Source organism: Penicillium brevicompactum (genome assembly GCF_028827555.1).
Source record: "Penicillium brevicompactum strain IBT 35665 chromosome Unknown utg000001l_segment0_segment1, whole genome shotgun sequence".
NCBI lineage: Eukaryota > Fungi > Ascomycota > Eurotiomycetes > Eurotiales > Aspergillaceae > Penicillium > Penicillium brevicompactum.
The window spans coordinates 665095-683484 of NW_026623204.1; the positions used below are offsets into that span (position 1 = coordinate 665095).

The window sequence follows — 18390 nt, forward strand, 5'->3', positions numbered from 1 at the left end:
ACAAGAAAGGAGGCAAGTAGCTGTCGTAGGTGGGGCGCTGAGGCACTGGAAGTAGGAGTCTAAATAACACTGGAGTTGATGAGTAAGAGAGTTGTATTATTGCAGGAAGTCTGATAAAGGACGAACCGAAGTGGTGAATGACAGCGACAAGTTAGCTCTAGACTTAACAGGGTCCTGGTGTTGCTGATAACGATGATGCGCTCCGCATAAACGCTTTCACCGCTCTTGTCATGCGACCGGCCGAGCCCCGCGGGACTGCCCTATGACTACTTTCGGCCCTTCAAATCTTCTCGTTCTGTTTTGTTTCCCATCGAGCTGCTTCCACTTGATCACTGTGTCTGCAATATGGATACCATTGCAGCGACCGAGTCACAGTGGCTGTCGCAACTGGCGGCCATGCGCCAGGCCATCGCCGATCTCAAGCTCCCGCAAGAGATCAACCAAGAACCGATCGGCTACGGAAGTGACCTTGAGTTGGACATTGACGATGATTATTCATCCCCCGGAACAGTTGATGATGTCTGGGATATCATCAGCTCGGACGACGAGACCTCAGACGATTTAGACGAGCTCGATGGATTCGATGGATTTCACCCCACCTCGGAATCATCATACAATCGATCATGGTTGGAGAACAAGTGCCAGGACATTGCTATCCGTAACTCGAGTATGAGCGCTTCGGAACTTGCTCAGCAGCTCATCGCCACCCTTGCCGCCGACAGCAACGACGAAGAGCTTCAAATGTCCTTAGCTGAGATTGTTGGTTTCGATGACCTCGATCTAGTTATCGATCTGATCGCACACAGAGAGGAGGTACTGTCTGACAAGGGTCAGCGTTTGGAAAACCAAACGGACGGACTTATGGCCGGTCGTCTGCATACTCGAGCGGAAAGGGAGCATGCACTTCAGCTGCGCGACTTTGAACATAAAAATGCTATGTTGATGCCGGCACAGAACCGCACGGAACCCTCCTACCCACATGTGTTCAAGCGAAGCTCGGGTGGACATACACTTTCTGCGAACGGCAAGAAATACGGATTGCCTGTTGGCAGCACGCAGATTGAAGAAACGCACTACACCGAGTTCGAGATTCCGGCCGCAAAGGTTGGGACCTTGGGAACAGGTCAAAGGCTAGTACAAATCTCTGAAATGGATGGTCTTTGTCAAGGTACTTTCAAGGGCTACAAAACTCTCAACCGTATGCAGAGTTTGCTTTATGATGTAGCGTACAAGACCAGCGAAAACATGCTTATCTGCGCACCCACTGGTGCCGGTAAGACTGACGCGGCCATGTTGACTGTTCTCAACGCCATAGGAAAGAACACGTCCCCCAACCCGCTGGAGGTACCTGATGCAACCGAATTTACCGTTCAGGTAGACGATTTCAAAATTGTCTATGTTGCGCCCATGAAAGCCCTGGCAGCCGAGGTGACCGATAAATTAGGAAAGCGGTTGGCCTGGCTGGGAATCAAGGTCCGCGAACTCACAGGTGATATGCAATTGACCAAGCGTGAGATTGTCGACACCCAGATTATCGTGACTACCCCTGAGAAATGGGATGTCGTGACGCGGAAAAGCACAGGAGACACAGAGCTTGTCCAGAAGGTCCGCCTCCTCATCATTGATGAAGTCCACATGCTGCACGACGAGCGAGGTGCAGTTATCGAATCGTTGGTCGCACGTACCCAGCGTCAGGTTGAAAGCACTCAATCCTTGATTCGTATCGTTGGTCTTTCTGCCACACTGCCCAACTATATTGATGTGGCCGATTTTTTGAAAGTCAACAAAATGGCTGGCATGTTCTTTTTCGACCAGTCTTTCCGACCAGTACCTCTAGAGCAACATTTCATTGGTGTTAAAGGAAAGCCTGGCTCCAAGCAGTCTCGTGAAAATATCGATACTGTCACGTTTGAAAAGGTTCGCGCCATGAGGGAAAGGGGCCACCAGGTCATGGTGTTCGTTCACTCAAGGAAGGATACCGTCATGACAGCTAGAATGCTGATGCAAATGGCCGCTGAGGATGGTTGTGACAATCTGTTCAGCTCCCATGAGCATGAAGACTATACCTCGGGTCTTCGCGACATGAAACATGCACGCGCTAAAGAACTACGAGAGCTCTTCGCGGGCGGATTTGGTACGCATCATGCTGGAATGGCTCGCAGCGATCGCAACTTGATGGAGCGAATGTTTTCAGAAGGCCTGATCAACGTTCTTTGCTGCACTGCCACCTTGGCGTGGGGTGTCAACCTTCCCGCGGCAGCTGTTGTCATCAAAGGTACTCAGCTATACAACCCACAGGAGGGAAAATTCATTGACTTGAGCATTCTCGATGTGATGCAAATTTTCGGTCGTGCGGGTCGTCCACAATTCCAAGACACTGGTATTGGATTCATCTGCACCACTCATGACAAGCTGAACCATTATCTCTCCGCTGTCACTGCGCAGCAGCCCATTGAGTCGCGTTTCTCTGCCAGGCTTGTTGACAACCTGAATGCTGAAATTGCACTTGGAACAGTGACTTCGGTCCCAGAGGCCGTGCAGTGGCTGGGCTATTCGTATCTCTTTGTGCGCATGAAGCGCGAGCCGAGAAACTATGGAATTGAGTTCGCTGAATTGCGGGATGACCCCATGTTGGTCCAGAGACGCCGGCAATTGATCATACAAGCTGCCCGTGTTTTGCAGAAGAGCCAGATGATCATTTTCAATGACAAGACGGAAGATCTCAAGGCCAAAGACGTCGGTCGCATTGCCAGTCAGTACTACGTTTTACAGACCAGTGTTGAGATCTTCAATGACATGATGCGTCCGCGATCCGGCGAGGCAGATGTGTTGAAGATGATCAGTATGAGTGGAGAATTCGACAACATACAGTCCCGGGACAGCGAGTCTAAAGAGTTACAGCGGCTCCGCGATGAGGTCGCTCAGACCGAGGTTGCTGGAGGAAACGATACAGCGCATGCCAAGACCAATCTTCTGCTCCAGTCCTATATCTCGCGTGCCAGAATCGAGGACTTTGCCTTGGCATCAGACATGGGGTATGTCGCGCAGAACTCCGCGCGTATTTGTCGAGCTCTCTTCATGATTGCCTTGAACCGCCGCTGGGGCTATCAATGCCAAGTTCTACTGTCTCTATGCAAGTCAATTGAGAAACAAATCTGGCCCTTCGATCACCCATTCCGCCAATTTGATCTACCGCAGCCGGTTCTGAAAAACCTCGATGAAAAGCTTCCAAGTACTTCCATCGAATCTATGAGGGAAATGGAACCTGCAGAGATTGGCCAGCTTGTGCACAACCACCGCATGGGCAACACACTCTCCAAGCTCCTGGACAACTTCCCAACTCTCAGCGTTGAGACCGAGATCGCCCCGCTTAATCGCGATGTTCTTCGCATTCGCTTATCGATCTACCCGGAGTTCACTTGGAATGATCGTCACCATGGCACATCTGAATCATTCTGGGTTTGGGTCGAGAATTCCGAGACATCTGAGATCTACCACCATGAGTACTTCATTCTGAGCCGCAAGAAGCTCTACAACGACCACGAGCTCAACTTCACCATTCCGCTGTCTGATCCTCTCCCTAGTCAGATCTACATTCGTGTGATCTCGGATCGTTGGTTGGGCGCTGAGACTGTTAGTCCCGTCTCTTTCCAGCATCTGATCCGTCCAGACACCGAAAGCGTCTACACAGACCTTCTCAACCTACAACCGTTGCCGATCTCGGCTCTCAAAAACCCGATCCTAGAAGAGGTGTATGGACAGCGCTTCCAGTTCTTCAACCCTATGCAAACTCAGATTTTCCATCTACTTTACCACACGCCTGCCAATGTGCTCTTGGGATCCCCCACTGGTAGTGGTAAGACCGTTGCCGCTGAGCTGGCAATGTGGTGGGCTTTCCGCGAGAGACCTGGCTCCAAGGTTGTCTACATTGCTCCGATGAAGGCTCTGGTGCGCGAGCGTGTCCAGGATTGGCGCAAACGCCTCACTCAGCAAATGGGTCTGAAGCTTGTCGAGTTGACTGGTGATAACACACCTGACACGCGCACTATTCGAGATGCGGATATCATTATCACTACCCCTGAGAAATGGGATGGTATCTCGCGTAGTTGGCAAACCCGTGACTATGTCAGAAAAGTCAGCCTGGTGATAATTGACGAGATTCACTTGCTCGGCGGTGATCGTGGTCCCATTTTGGAGATCATTGTCTCTCGAATGAACTATATCGCTTCTCAGTCCAAGGGATCTGTCCGTTTGATGGGCATGTCCACTGCTTGTGCCAATGCTTCCGATTTGGCCAATTGGCTTGGTGTCAAGGAAGGTCTGTACAACTTCCGGCATTCGGTCCGTCCGGTTCCCCTCGAGATCTTCATCGATGGGTTCCCTGAGCAGCGCGGTTTCTGTCCTCTTATGCAGTCGATGAACCGTCCAACCTTCCTCGCCATTAAAAATCATTCTCCGGAGAAACCGGTTATTGTCTTCGTCGCCTCTCGTCGACAGACCCGTCTTACTGCCAAGGATTTGATCAATTATTGTGGTATGGAAGACAACCCTCGTCGGTTCGTACGTATGTCCGAGGAGGACCTGGAGCTCAACCTTGCTCGCGTCAAGGATGATGCATTGAGGGAAGCTCTCAACTTCGGTATCGGTCTCCATCATGCTGGTTTGGTCGAATCCGATCGCCAACTTGCAGAGGAACTCTTTGCCAACAACAAAATTCAAATTCTTGTTGCTACGAGTACCCTCGCGTGGGGTGTTAACCTTCCAGCTCATCTTGTGGTGGTCAAGGGAACCCAGTTCTTCGATGCCAAGATCGAGGGTTATCGCGACATGGACTTGACCGATGTTCTTCAAATGCTCGGCCGTGCCGGTCGTCCACAATTCGATACATCTGGTATCGCTCGTATTTTCACTCAGGACTCTAAGAAGGCTTTCTACAAGCACTTCCTCCACACTGGTTTCCCAGTCGAGTCGACTTTGCACAAGGTTCTGGACAACCATCTTGGCGCTGAAGTTTCTGCTGGAACCATCGGTACGCAACAGGATGCGCTGGATTACTTGACTTGGACATTCTTCTTCCGCCGACTGCACAAGAACCCGTCGTACTATGGCTTGGAGATCTCTGCCGAGGAACAAAACACCATGGCAGCTCAAACTATAGCTCAGGACTTTATGGTCGACTTGGTTGGAAAGTCTCTCAATGACTTGGCGGAGTCTTCTTGTGTTCTTGTCGACTCTGCGACCGGAGAGGTGGATCCCACTCCCTTCGGCAAGATCATGAGTTATTACTACCTGTCTCACAAGACGATTAGGTACCTCGTGTCCCACGCTAAGCGCGACCCGACCTTCCAGGATGTGCTGAGCTGGATGTGCTCTGCCACCGAATTTGACGAACTTCCTGTCCGACACAATGAGGACCTCATTAATGCCGAACTGGCACAGAACTTGCCCCTTTCCATTGATTGCATGGGCGATCTGCCGCTGTGGGACCCACACACCAAGGCCTTCCTTCTGCTACAGGCGTACATGTCGCGCATCGATCTACCTATTACTGATTATGTAGGAGATCAGACCTCTGTCCTTGATCAAGGAATCCGTATTATCCAGGCATCCATCGATGTCATGGCTGAGCTCGGCTACCTGGCTGCCTGCCAAATGCTGATGACGCTGCTTCAATGTATCAAATCTGCGCGCTGGCCCGAGGATCACCCTCTGTCTATCCTACCGGGTGTGCCAACCGAGAAGCCACCCAGTGGTCTGCCTGGTACTCTTGTATCACTCTCCTCGCAATCCACTGGTGCTGTTGCTGCTCTGGTCAAGAGGCTCTCGCTACCGTTCAACTTTACCCGCGCTTCTTCCCAGCTGCCTCAGCTTTCTGTCTCTGTCGCAACTGTTTCTGCCAAGGGTGTGACCGTGTCCTTGACACGGCGCAACCAGCCCACAAACCCCGAGTTCAGGATCTACGCTCCTCGTTTCCCTAAGCCCCAAACTGAGGGCTTCTTTTTGATCATCTGCAGTGCATTGCCCAATGGCGCGGACGGTGAACTTTTGGGTCTCAAGCGTGTCTCGTGGCCATCAGTGGCTAGGCGCAATGGCAACAGCAAGGGTAACACTGCCGGCTCTAGTCGCGGAGGGTCTAGTGACAAGGGTGACCAGCTGTCTGTTCGTTCATCGGTCAAATTCCCCGAAGGAATTCTGGCTGAGTCGTCATCCGTGAACACTGCCGGTACGGCCCGGGTGAACATCAGGATCATCAGTGACTCTTACGTTGGAATGGCATGGTCTATCACCAATGTGGAAGTGGATTTGGGAACCGGCATCGAGACCCAGACCGTGGCCGAGTCCAGCGTTCCTCAGAAGGCATAAGATCCCAATCTGGATCCTGGACAGTGGTTATCAAGATCAATGTAAATAGAGCCTCCTAGTAGCAGGAACTAATCGAGAACCACTTCTTCAATGCCGCAAACCTCCCCTCATCTGTCGTGTATGAATCGATCACCCTCGTTCTTCCACCCATATTCAACTTGATCTCATCATTCACCATCATAATCTTTCCAACAACAAACACACCCTCCCCCTTCTGCTCCACCTCCCCCTCTAACAACGGCAGCCCATCTGTCTCCCCATTGCGAATAAACTTCACCAGAATGAAACTCTTCTTCTGCACCGCGTCCCAACTCGTGAACCGATTAATCACCTCGAAATCCTCCTGGAAGAACTCCAATTCCGCAAACGCATAGAACGAATTCCACGGCTTCTCCACCCCGTTTCGATACTGATATATCCAAACTTTCTGCTCTGGTCTCGTTTGCTTCGGCATGATATCATATACCAGTCGAACTTCCTGAGCACCCAGATTCTGCGTGATCTTTCCCGAAACTAGAGGTAGGGGACTGGTAGGACCGTCGCCACCAAACGCCGCATCTACATGAAACTCTTGCCTATTCGGCAGTCGGACAATGTTGACGATGTGAGTCCTACTCTGTTAGCCGCGGACTTATCAAATGTAAACGGCTCGAGCTTCTACTCACCATCCAAAATACTCTCCTTGCGGTATCCCATCTTTGCGCAGCCGGTTACGTACGCCGGTCATGTACACTGAGAATCCAAGACCCCGTAGAATATGGTGGAAGAATATGCTCACTTCGAGACAGTAGCCTCCTCGGCATGATGGGGCTGTTGCGTCACATCCCATGAGCTTGGTGTAGATTTGCTTGGGTTCGATCTCGGCCAGCTGAGTCGAGGAGTAATGACATGTTAAATTGTCGTATGGAAATCGAGTGATTTGACAACGAAAGAGGTCTTTCAGGGCTTCTTCTGTTTTGGGGAACGATTCGGGTGCGGTCTCGTATTTGCTTGGAAGGGCGATGTAGCTGAGGTATTTGGTCAATTGCGCCTGTGTATAGGCCGAATCTAATTTCTGATCCATCTTGTGAGAATTTCGGTTTTTAGTCCAGAGAATTGGTATTTAAAAGCTGATGTCCTCCCGAGGTCGGGATCGGGTGCAATTTTGACGTGAGTCATAACTTTGGAAGCTGCCAAGAGGGATTTTGCATACTTCGAATTGAGTTTATATCGAATCCGCTTTTATTGCAGCTGAGAGTTTCATTTCGATTGGCTTGCATTTGGTGTTTGGGTCTTTGAGACGCGCCCTTTCAAAAATCTACTCTTTCCACATCGAGTAAGTCCATGCGAGGGGAATAAGTTGCATTTGAACCATGACTATGAATTAAAGTATATTGAACGTTGGAAGAACCGAATCAGCAAGAATTGAATAGATAAAGGCCAAGAGGTGGCGATGGGGAATCAAAATCAAATGTGCAACAATATAAAAAGGAGGATAAGGAGGGTGAGATGAAATGAATAAAAGAATGGTAGATAGATGTCACAGACACTCTATCCTCAGCTCCTGTGAAACACCAGGCCGATGTCCTCGATGAGCATCGGTAATCTGCGGCGTCAAAGCTCGCCGCTGCACAATGCGTTCCTCGTCATCAAGCTGATCAGCTCTACCACCGATGGGAACAATCATCTGTCGTTTGCCCCGCGCAACGGATACAGACCGGGCGACCGAGACCTCAACTCGGGGAATCGCACGAACCTCAGTCTCGGGTTCAGCTTCCGGCTCTTGCTCTTCGGGTTCTTCGAAAATCTCGACCGCATCAACGAATGGCATGCGTGTGGAGTCGGATGGCGAAATCCCAGATCGGGGTCCCGTTGAGGCTGATAATGGGGACATGATACGGTCGATCTTCGCCTGGGTTGGGTTGAGGGTTGGTAGTGGACTGAGAGATGTGCTAGAGAGGATGTCTTTGGCAGGTGGGGCCGGTCGGTGTTCTGTTTCAACTCTGAGACGCGGACGCGGGATCGCTTCGGGAATCGGTTCGTCCTTTTGTTGCTCGAGCCATTGGTCGATGCGGATTTGCGTCGACGTCTTCTGGGATGATGCATGGAGGTGGAGTTTCTCGGTGGCCTTGGGCAGAGAATCCTTTCTGGGTTGCGGCGCCGGTCGTGGCTGGGAGCTCTGCTTGGCTGGCAGTGGTTTCTGATATTGGGTGCTTTGCTGCAACCGAATCTGCTGTGGTGATTGAACGTTCCTCGGCGGGTGGGTGCTCTTCTGCAACTGGCTTGGCTGCGGGTCGGGTCTGATGGCAGGAAGCGGCTTGTCGTAGCTGTGACTGCTGGAGGACCTTGGAGTGCTGGAGGCTGCAGAAAAGAGCCTGGGGATTACGGGCGACTCGAAAGACGATAGACTGTTCTTGCTTGAGCCGTGATGAGGCTGCTGCTTGGATGGGCTCTCGATGGGAAGGGTGTTTGCACGCATTAGTGGACTCGGGCCGCGAGAGAAATTATGTGTTCCGAGCACCTGGGCTGCTTTTGAGGGCTGGGATGTTGGGAACAGAGTGAAACTTGATTGCGCTGGCGATGTTGCCCGACGTTGGGGCATCGGGGGTGGCGCTGGGGCCTTGAGAAAGCCCTATCTATGGGTCAGCATGGAAAGTCATTTGGGAGAAGACCACACAAGACATACATTTGCGTCGGGTACTTGAAGATTGTCCAGAGTCTTGGCCCTTCTGGCCAGCAGTGAGGGTCTTTGGTTCTTATTAACAACATCACTGAACATGACGCTGTATCGCTCCATTTGCACATCCGGGATGTTGATGTTCAGCAAAGGTCCTGGATTAGTTGGCTCTGGTTGAGTCTTTGGTGCTTTGTTCCCACTGAGCGAGAACTTGCGACCCCTCTTGGGATTTTGTTGGACTCGGCTTTGTGGAGGGTCTATCTCCAATGTCGGCCACTCCTCCGTGGAGTTCTTCCTTTCTTTGGTCTTCCGTGGCTTCTCGAACTGTCTGTACTCGTGTGGTGGCTTGGATTCACCCGAGTGCATCTCCTCCGGGGACGAGGTCAAGGCATTTTTGGCCTTGAACAATCCCCCGATCTTCTTCCATTTGCTTGGTTTGTGGGTCAAGCCCTGTCCGTTCTCGGTGAAAATCGACGTATCAAATCTGGGAGGTGGCAGATCCTCCTTTTGCTTGAGCAATCCAGGACTTCCCAGTGCAATTCCGATCATATGTTGCTCCGCCGGGGTGCGGGCATGGGTGCGGATAGCCTCGTCTGGCGGTGCGGTAATCCGAAAGTCGAATGTGGTCCCCTCGCCCGGCGGCGGTCTTCTAAACCATCCATCTCCCGGGGAAGGTTGGCGAAAATCCCACTGGCATGCGAGCTCTTGGCGCTGTGAAGGCTCTAGCGCCTGAAGGTCACTCCGGGGTAGGGCATCGGTATAGGTCAAGACGGGAAACGAGATGGTCTCAGTGGGCTGGGTGTGAGACATCACGGTCGTCATTCCTCTGGTCATCTTACTATAGTGGAAGCCAGCCAGTATGTGTAAGTGTCGCGAAGAGAGCACAAATCGAAGCAGGGTATATATTAATAGGCGATTCCGGATCCTGAAAGAAGAAAAATGCCCTTCCAGAAGGCCTCAGTCCCAAACAGAATCGAAAGAGGAGAAGGAAATTCACGATGGAATTTGGGTATATTGGTATATTAATGAAAGAATTAAGTGGCAAGGTCAGAGTCTCATGAGTGGAGTCAATCTCATCCACGGAGGTCTGTAGATGAGACACAGGGTCAAATTAATCGAATCAGACGCAGTGCATGCATTCAAGTTAGACCTTGATTCTCCCCCAACGGTGCTTCGTGCGTCCAAACGCCGTCTAGCCCGGGGCTGAATTGTCGCGGGCTGACATGGGGGCACCAACGGGAGGTCAGACACGCGAACATCGAAAAAAAAAGGCGGTTGACAGAAAAGCAAAAGGGGGTCTCAGCGCTAGCATCGGAAGCTGAGTGAGATGCTTATTTGCCTCGGGGCGAATGAGGTGGTGCGGTCGCGAGTTGATTAGCTCGCTACCACGTTGGGAAGCCAACGAGGGCTCCGCACTGGCTGAAGCTATGCAGGAGGCGTGTTTCATCCGGGAAATTTTTTGAGACAAAGTTTGGATCTCTGATACCCTTCACCCTGTGGGCTTCAGATATTCCTGGTGCACGGCTATGGATCGGCCACGCCAAGGTCAACTTCTGACACTGGAATGCGTCTAGATTTTGCGCGTTTCATTCTGAAGATCGACATCCCGTCCAATACCGTGAGACTGTGAGACGGTACGGAGTAGTTGATCGAGACATCCGACCTCTAGGGCTTATTCGGGGCACTTGCTGGACTAGTCGGTTAGTCGGGTGTTAGTAGCCAAGTAGTGGCAGCGGAGTGGAATAAATCAGAAAGGAGAATTCAACTAGCGGTCAGCCAAATCTCCCAGTGGTACGAAGTATGTCTGGACAATCTTGGAAGTGTTCAAGAACTTTTTGAACCCTTGGGGGAGGTTATGGCCTCCAGGGCTTAAGTACTCTAAACGTGACCAGGAAATCCTCCGTACATATCGAAGATCGACGGTGCCTGGGATGTTTGATGTATGACATACATATCTCCCCTTGCTTGGATTTTTGTACTTCTAGTTAGTGATTACTGATTGCTCTGTATACTCCTTAAGTAACAGGCCTCCCACAGCAGGGTGTGTTTGGAGTATTGGGGTATTGACGAATGTCCTATACCTCAAACCTCAAGCCCCTAAGTCAATAATATCAGTCAATTCTACTATTGAAAACAGCACCATTATACTTCAATAGGTACTAAATACAACATCTCTAGTGAGGCACGAAAAGAAACGGTTGGATCGTCATATGGCGGGGTCCTCTCCCGACCGCCACAACAGAACCCCCCACTACTTCCTCTCTCTCTCCCACAAGCTCCTGTTCTTCTTGTATATTCCAACTTTCAGGTACTTTCGCTCGTGACACTCACATCCGCTCTTTCTCTGACCTTCCGCAGCGTCTTTTAATATTCTACACAATGGGTGACCACGCAGCAATCTGGCAAGGTATGGAAGCTCCAGCTCTATCGTGAAGTTCGCTAACCACCCCTGATCCCCTGCAGGCTATGTTGACTCCAGGTACATTTTCCTCCCTTCAGAAGCCCTATATATGGATATATCACAGGGCATCCAAAGAATCCAAGGATGCCCATGACTATTCGTGCCCCGCCATGTCGACATACCCACGAGGATGCGGGCTCGCGGGCTTTCGGGTTTTCGGGCTTCTAAGCTCGATTCATTCTTAGTCCCCTGTACTGACATTATGACAGCCTGATGGGCTCGCAGCAATTCGACAAGGCCGGTATCCTCGCTGTCGACTTCTCCGGTCTCAACGCCGCCTCCGCCGGCTTTGCCGTAAGCTTCCCTGGCTTTACCCCCACCCGACACTGTCGCTAATCAACCCCGGACTTCCAGCTCTCCCAAGATGAGATCAACTCCCTGATCTCCGCTTACACCTCCGCCGATAACGCCTTCGCCAACGGTTTCTCCATCGCCGGTGAGAAGTTCGTCACTATCAAGGCTGACGAGCGCAGTCTATACGGCAAGAAGGTAAGCACCCATAGGCGGCTCCGCCCGGTTACCCCGACCCTGTCCCCCCGTGAGATCGGTGCTAATGTATGTTTGCGCTTCAGGGTAAGGAGGGTGTCATCGTGTCCCGCGCTTCCTCTTGCACCATCATTGCCCACCACGGTGAGGGCGTCCAGACCACCAACGCCGCCACTGTCGTTGAGAACCTGGTTGACTACCTCAACAAGGCTTAAGTAAATTCGTTCAAAATATGCTCGCGACGATACCAACATGATTTGATGAGCGGAAGTGATGTTTGTGAAGAGTAGGAATTTCAGTGCCCCATTCAAGTCTTTCCACCTTAACTTGACTTGCTTGTTTTTTTTTTCTTCCCCGGGAGGTCCCAATGCTGAGGATAGAATGCATGTAACTGTTCTATTCTCTAAAATGCATATTAACTGGATCACCGGCGGTGATCGATAAGGGGTCATTATTAATTACATAAATTTGAAGGCCGTAGATGTATCGTGTCATCCCATGTCTCAAGCATGCGGTACCCAGACAGCTCGATCGGGTCTTTTTGTTGTCTGATTCTGCCCATGCGCCGTCGGAGGTCAAGCCAGACGGACAGGAAGATCGTCGGAGAAAGATATCATACAGGGAGCTCGGCATTGCTCCTGCCACCCGCCAAAATTTCCAATCCGCGCTGGATATAGGGTCCAATCACTGGAATGTTTCCCGCGAACTGTCCGATTGTAACGAGGAAATCACCGAAGAGGATGAACAAGCCGTACAGCTCGATCAAGAATCCAGTCAAGGGCCAGCGGAAAAGGATGAGAATGATACCAGCGGCGAAAGCGGCAGTTCCCTTGAGTTTTTGCGGACGAGTGAAAAAAGCGATTGTTTTCTGGACACCGATGATCAGGGTCAATCCAATGATGAAGAGGATCTGCCATATCGTTAGTCGGGTTCATGTACAGTGGAGCGTATTGCATACGTTTCCCATAGCGAGTCTATAACATGGAACGTTAGCCTTCTGTCACCCTACAAACAATCCAGATGAATCTTGAAACTCACAAGGATCGGTCGAAGAACATCAGTACTCCTCCAAAGAGGAACAGTCCACCTAATCAAGCCAGGTTAGTTCTCTTTCGATTCAATGGGGAGATGGCCATTTCCTACCCGCTGAGCAGAAGACCACACCGATCTCTGTGAAACTAATTAGCGAGTGTTTATGATCACGAAGACTGCGGCGTGTCTGCCATTCATGGCAAGCGACGCTGTCGTAGCGAATACGACTGACTCTGGTTCTCCGTTAACCACATGCTAGGCATATTGTTCTTTCGCTTCGATCGCTGGCAATTCTGGGCGCTGAGATGTGCGAGCGTAATAACTAATCGAGGACACGCGACACGTTTCGTTTGGGTCCGGGGCCGAGTGGGATTATCGCCAGGCAGACGTTTGCGGTAGTTGAGATGCGTTTAGGTGGGAGACGGAATCCAATGGTCAAAATCGATAATTCACTGGGCTGCGATAGGAGAGACGAGCAGGCAGGGGTTCTCGAGGGTCTCAATTCAACAAAGATCACAGTCGGGGTACAAAAGTCCTGGTAAACAGAGAACGGCGCATTGAAAATCCCCCATTTCTGCCGGGTAAACGCCAAGGAAAGGTCTGGCGGTGAACCCAGGGCCTTTTTACGCTGATTTCTGTTCTTCCACTACAACGTTGCCTCGACTTGACGTGTGCTGTACAATTGACACGGTCTCTAATGTTGTGACTTATTCAATTGAACACATTCGGTTCTCAAGTTAAATGCTCTGATCGGAAATACAAGACATGAGCTAGGAGCTCCCTGGTATACATCTCCGAAATTCTCTATTTCCACGCCGCGACGACAGTCTCTTCTTGATTCTGTAACTGGTGCCCTTTTCCGTGGGGTGTCGGTAATAGTCGAGTGCATTGCACAAGGCGAAGATCGACTCTTTGATCACGAATAAGCCGGAGCGCTTTCTTGAGCCTGTCTCGAAAGGGGCATGGTGGGGTGGAAAGGGCTTGACTGTGTTTGGTCGTACATAACTTATCCGTAGCGAGTTCGTTGCTGTCTAGCTCAATCAATTAGTTGTATCCAATCTCTCCATGACTCCCTTGGACGTACCTTTATTATGTGTCTTGTCGGTAAGTTGAGTAGTGTGTGTTTCTCGCTTTACTTCAAGATCGTGTGCGCTCCGCGAGCCTCCAAGTAGTTCTCGGGAACCCCCTGGGCCAGTGTTCGGATGACCTTGAAGATCTCCTTGTCGTGATACCGCAGGCGTGTCTTGGGATCGGTGTATGGCCCGCTGAGACCGGTGATATCGCAGTAATGATGTTGGTAGGCTGGGTTGAAAGAAGGCGCGGATTCGATGTTGGTGTAGGTCACGGCGGGCCCGGTCGGATTTGTTGCTCGGGCATTCTTTTCTAGGACAAGGGTAGACAAGTTCTGAGTAGCTTGCGACAGATTCGGGGGCGCCCCTTCTGCAGGAGTTCGCGTTCCGTCGGTCGCAGCTCCAGACGTCCCTGGTGTGGTTGCGCCCGAGTTGGCCTGTGTTGCCATCACTGATGCCTCCTTCCTAGAAGCCTCCGAGACAATCTGCTTCACATTCTTGTTTCGGCGCTGGGATGGCTTCCAGTGAGGGTTGCGAAATGACTTTGGGGCACCGGCGATATCCAGGGTATTCAGTAGCTGCTGATGAGCTTCGTCGTTGGCAGGATTTGGGGGAGGCATGATGGGTAATTGGAATTGTGGGATCTGAAAGAGTATTTATAACGATCAAAGCCGCAACAAAGTATAGGATCAATTGTATATAGTGTGTATGCGCTTGGTGAACCTACCGGCGGTGGTCCTTGCAAGGGAAGTCTGTATAGCTGCACGTGACTCTGTCATTATGCGCAAACAAACATCCGTTGATCACCCAACACTCTCTTCTTTCCACAGCAATGGTATGTATCAGGGAGCTGACATGATCTGCAAATTGGGTGACTTCTTGATGCTAATATTCAAGTAGGAGAGCCCCCACGAGCATCAGCAGACAGTGCTGCTATCCCGTATCATTGGCAACGTTGTATGTTATTCAGCAAGGAGATTCAGACACTTTCATGCTTACACTGTTTGTAGGAGAAACTCAATGAGGCTGTCATGGTCATGAACAAAGGCCTACAGGTTGGCTTGTGTCAAGATGCTTGTATGGATGATGCTGACTCTGTGTGCTTGTAGGAAGTCAACATCCAGAACATGAACGTTGAGCTCGTGGCTCAAATGTTCAAGAACTACCAGTCCAATGTTCTCTTCCATCTTGAAGGTATTTTGAAGTCCTACTCCATCTCTATATCAGCCATGGTATTGACACCCTTTTAGCTACCGAGAACCTCAAAGAGCCATCCTAAGCTTAAATGTGTAACGAAGAGATGAGAATCCCATGATACCAATTAATGTCAAGGATATCAAGTCCTGAAACCCTGCCATATGCCCAGAGTAGCATTGATTTCCAAATTCATACCTAACATCCACTGTACTCCGTAGTCCTTACGGGTATTGTCGCGCGTTGGCCCGATAGTAGATAGCCTCCATTCTTGGCGGACTTCGGCCAAACTTCAGCGACAACCGCGTTTGCGTCGTTTGTTCCCCTCCCCTTCGCAACGTTATATTGCGACACTGCGCATATCCTCAATCTCTCCCCGTGAATTTCGCTTTGAAGCTTGAGTCTCAATAGCTCTGGAGCGCAGCCAGCTATGACAATTACATCTGTGCAGAGCCTCCTGCCAGGCCGCATTGCTTCCAATTCCGCCGAGAAGCAGACCGCAAAGCCTCCTCCACAGCTCCATGGCATTACAGACTTCCCTTTCAAAGGCTATCATCCTCCGCAGCCAGAGGGTTACCAGCAAAGCCAGGCTCACCCGGACACCAGCGCCATCGTCATTGACAATGGTAAAGTCAATCAATCCAGGCTGTTGGAACTCACTCGGGACTCACAGCTAACATATGTGCCACCTGCACAGGTTCTCATCTCGTCAAGGCCGGTTGGTCATTCGATAAAGCCCCCGATTCGCCATACCCCCTGTCATGAGCCGATACCGTGATCGCAAGCTTAACCGCCAATGTCAATTCGTCGGATACGATGCTTACGTCGATGCGACGACAAGGGGACAGCTGCGCAATGGCTTTGACCCCGGCTCAAGCGTTGTGGGTAACTGGGATGTCATGGAAGGAGTGCTGGACTACCTCTTCCTCAAGCTGGGCGTCGATGGTGCCAATGGCGGCGTCGGCCGTCCCATCTTAATGACGGAGCCCATCGCCAACATGGGCTATTCTAGAAAAAGTGAGTATCTGCTGGTATCCGCCATTATAGGTGCTGACACCTCCAGTGATGAACGAAATCTTATTTGAATGCTACTCTGCACCCTCGGTGGCTTACGGTGTCGACTCCCTCTTCTCATATCGTTACAATGGCGGCAAGGATGGCTTAATCGTGGACTCATCGCACACGTCTACTCATGTCATCCCCGTGATGAACTCGAAACCTATACTTTCCAACAGCTCCCGTCTCAACTGGGGTGGCCTACAAGGCTCCGAATATTTGATGAAGCTCATGAAGCTCAAGTACCCGACCTTCCCAACTCGCTTGACAGACGCACACATGGAGGAGATGGTCCATAATCACTGCTATGTTTCGCAAGATTACAGCCGCGAACTAAATGGGTACCTTGAGTGGTCCGGACTGGAGGACCGCGATCGTGTCATTCAGTATCCATTCACAGAGCACGTTGTCCAAGAAAAGACGGAAGAAGAACTCGCCAAAATCGCCGAGCGCAAGAAGGAGAGCGGCCGTCGCCTTCAGGAACAGGCCGCCAGAATGCGCCTCGAGAAGCTTGTCAAGAAAGAGCAAGAGCTGGAGTACTGGAAAGATCTCCAAATCAGACTGGAGAATGAGAACAAAAAGGAAACTCGTCGCATTCTCGAAGCCGAAGATCTGAAGGATGAAGCTGCTCTTGAAAAAATGATCCGCGAATTAGAGAAGTCCATCAAACGCTCGCGTAACAAGGACCTCGGTATTGAAGAAACGGAAGAACAGCCCGAAGAAATGACATTCCCCATGCTCGACATCCCAGATGATCAATTGGACGAAGCTGGCTTGAAAGAGAAACGTCACCAGCGCCTGATGAAATCCAATGTCGATGCCAGACAGCGTGCGAAGGAGGAGAAGGAGCGCGAGAAGGCTCGTGTCGCAGAAGAAGAGAGGCTGGATCGCGAGGAGCGGGAGAACAACTTCGAGAGCTGGATCTCAAAACGTCGTGATAACCGCAAGGTGCGTTTTCAGATCAAGTTACATGGCCCCCTTCCCAACTAACATTCACATAGCGCATTCTCCAAAACATTAAAGATCGTGACCGTTTCACTGCCGACCTGGGCAACCGCAAATCCCTTGCCAGTCAAATGCGTATGAAGACACTGGCCAATCTGGCGTCCGACGGCCCTAAGAAGCGTCGCCGCGGTGGTGACGAGGACGACTTCGGTGCCAATGACGATGACTGGGGTGTCTACCGTACCGTTGCTGTGGGTGATGCCAGTGACGACGAGGAAGAAGAGGATCTCAACGCCATGCTCGACTCTGCTGAAAAGGAACTACTTGAGTTCGACCCGGAGTTCAGCGAGCATAACACGTTCGCCGCACAGTCGGACTGGACGAAGAGTCTTGTTCACGCATTCCTTCGCGGTCCTTGGCCCTTTGACCCGGAGAGCCAGCGGGAGGCTCACCAGCTTCATTTGAACGTTGAGCGTATCCGCGTTCCCGAGGTTGTCTTCCAGCCCTCCATCGCTGGTGTTGACCAGACAGGTCTAATTGAGATTGTGGCCGATATTATCAATCAGCGCTACACAGATCCGCAAGATCAGTCTCGCCTATTGAAGGATGTGTTCTTGACTGGTGGAAATACTCTTTTCACTGGCTTCGATGAACGTTTCCGCAACGAGGTGCGGGGATTCCTGCCTACTGACGCTTCGCTGAATGTACGCAAGGCGTCCGATCCCGTTTTTGATGCTTGGAAAGGTGCGGCTCAATGGGCTTCTGGTAGCGACTTCAGTCGCTCTTCTGTCACGCGACAAGAGTATTTGGAGAAGGGCAGTGAGTATATCAAGGAGCACGAACTTGGTAATTCTATCTGGTGATTGGTTTATAAAGTTTGAAAATACATGGGCGCATTGGAGTCCATTGGTTTGGTTGTCCGGCGTGTATTGGTGTTCATTTGATCCTCAAAATATCTATCTACTGCAGAGTTAGGAAAGCGTTTTCTCCCTGATTTTCCTCATAGGGGCATCTGGCTCTGTATACTTTTTGCATGCCCGGGTCATTTTTACCTCGGAACCCTCTTCGCGATCCTTCTCGGGGTTCTTGAGACTCAAAAAAATTGCAGTAGTATATGTGAAACATTG

At 51.0% G+C, this 18390-nt stretch overlaps 7 protein-coding genes across 7 annotated transcripts; 3 read left to right on the forward strand and 4 right to left on the reverse strand.

Annotated features, from left to right (window-relative positions):
• Nucleotides 1–345: 345 nt before the first annotated feature.
• N7506_002698 (RNA helicase SLH1) lies at nucleotides 346–6363 on the forward strand (the record flags this gene model as incomplete). Its single annotated transcript, XM_056951993.1, has 1 exon — nucleotides 346–6363. The coding sequence occupies one exon, from the start codon at nucleotides 346–348 to the stop codon at nucleotides 6361–6363; it is 6018 nt and encodes a 2005-aa protein (XP_056815144.1).
• A 55-nt stretch (nucleotides 6364–6418) lies between these two features.
• N7506_002699 (uncharacterized protein) lies at nucleotides 6419–7426 on the reverse strand (the record flags this gene model as incomplete). Its single annotated transcript, XM_056951994.1, has 2 exons — nucleotides 6419–6974; nucleotides 7029–7426. 2 exons carry the CDS (start codon nucleotides 7424–7426, stop codon nucleotides 6419–6421), a joined length of 954 nt encoding a protein of 317 aa, XP_056815145.1.
• A 456-nt stretch (nucleotides 7427–7882) lies between these two features.
• N7506_002700 (uncharacterized protein) lies at nucleotides 7883–9841 on the reverse strand (the record flags this gene model as incomplete). The annotated part of the gene is made up of 2 exons (XM_056951995.1): nucleotides 7883–8974; nucleotides 9029–9841. The coding sequence occupies 2 exons, from the start codon at nucleotides 9839–9841 to the stop codon at nucleotides 7883–7885; spliced, it is 1905 nt and encodes a 634-aa protein (XP_056815146.1).
• A 1557-nt stretch (nucleotides 9842–11398) lies between these two features.
• On the forward strand, nucleotides 11399–12181 carry pfy1 (profilin; the record flags this gene model as incomplete). The annotated part of the gene is made up of 5 exons (XM_056951996.1): nucleotides 11399–11426; nucleotides 11483–11498; nucleotides 11690–11774; nucleotides 11835–11969; nucleotides 12053–12181. 5 exons carry the CDS (start codon nucleotides 11399–11401, stop codon nucleotides 12179–12181), a joined length of 393 nt encoding a protein of 130 aa, XP_056815147.1.
• Nucleotides 12182–12579: 398 nt separating this feature from the next.
• N7506_002702 (uncharacterized protein) lies at nucleotides 12580–13261 on the reverse strand (the record flags this gene model as incomplete). The annotated part of the gene is made up of 5 exons (XM_056951997.1): nucleotides 12580–12876; nucleotides 12925–12940; nucleotides 13005–13053; nucleotides 13110–13136; nucleotides 13231–13261. 5 exons carry the CDS (start codon nucleotides 13259–13261, stop codon nucleotides 12580–12582), a joined length of 420 nt encoding a protein of 139 aa, XP_056815148.1.
• Nucleotides 13262–14130: 869 nt separating this feature from the next.
• N7506_002703 (uncharacterized protein) lies at nucleotides 14131–14688 on the reverse strand (the record flags this gene model as incomplete). The annotated part of the gene is made up of 1 exon (XM_056951998.1): nucleotides 14131–14688. The coding sequence occupies one exon, from the start codon at nucleotides 14686–14688 to the stop codon at nucleotides 14131–14133; it is 558 nt and encodes a 185-aa protein (XP_056815149.1).
• Nucleotides 14689–15692: 1004 nt separating this feature from the next.
• Nucleotides 15693–18126, forward strand: N7506_002704 (actin-related protein ARP5; the record flags this gene model as incomplete). Its single annotated transcript, XM_056951999.1, has 4 exons — nucleotides 15693–15980; nucleotides 16048–16279; nucleotides 16326–17266; nucleotides 17320–18126. The coding sequence occupies 4 exons, from the start codon at nucleotides 15693–15695 to the stop codon at nucleotides 18124–18126; spliced, it is 2268 nt and encodes a 755-aa protein (XP_056815150.1).
• Nucleotides 18127–18390: the final 264 nt, after the last annotated feature.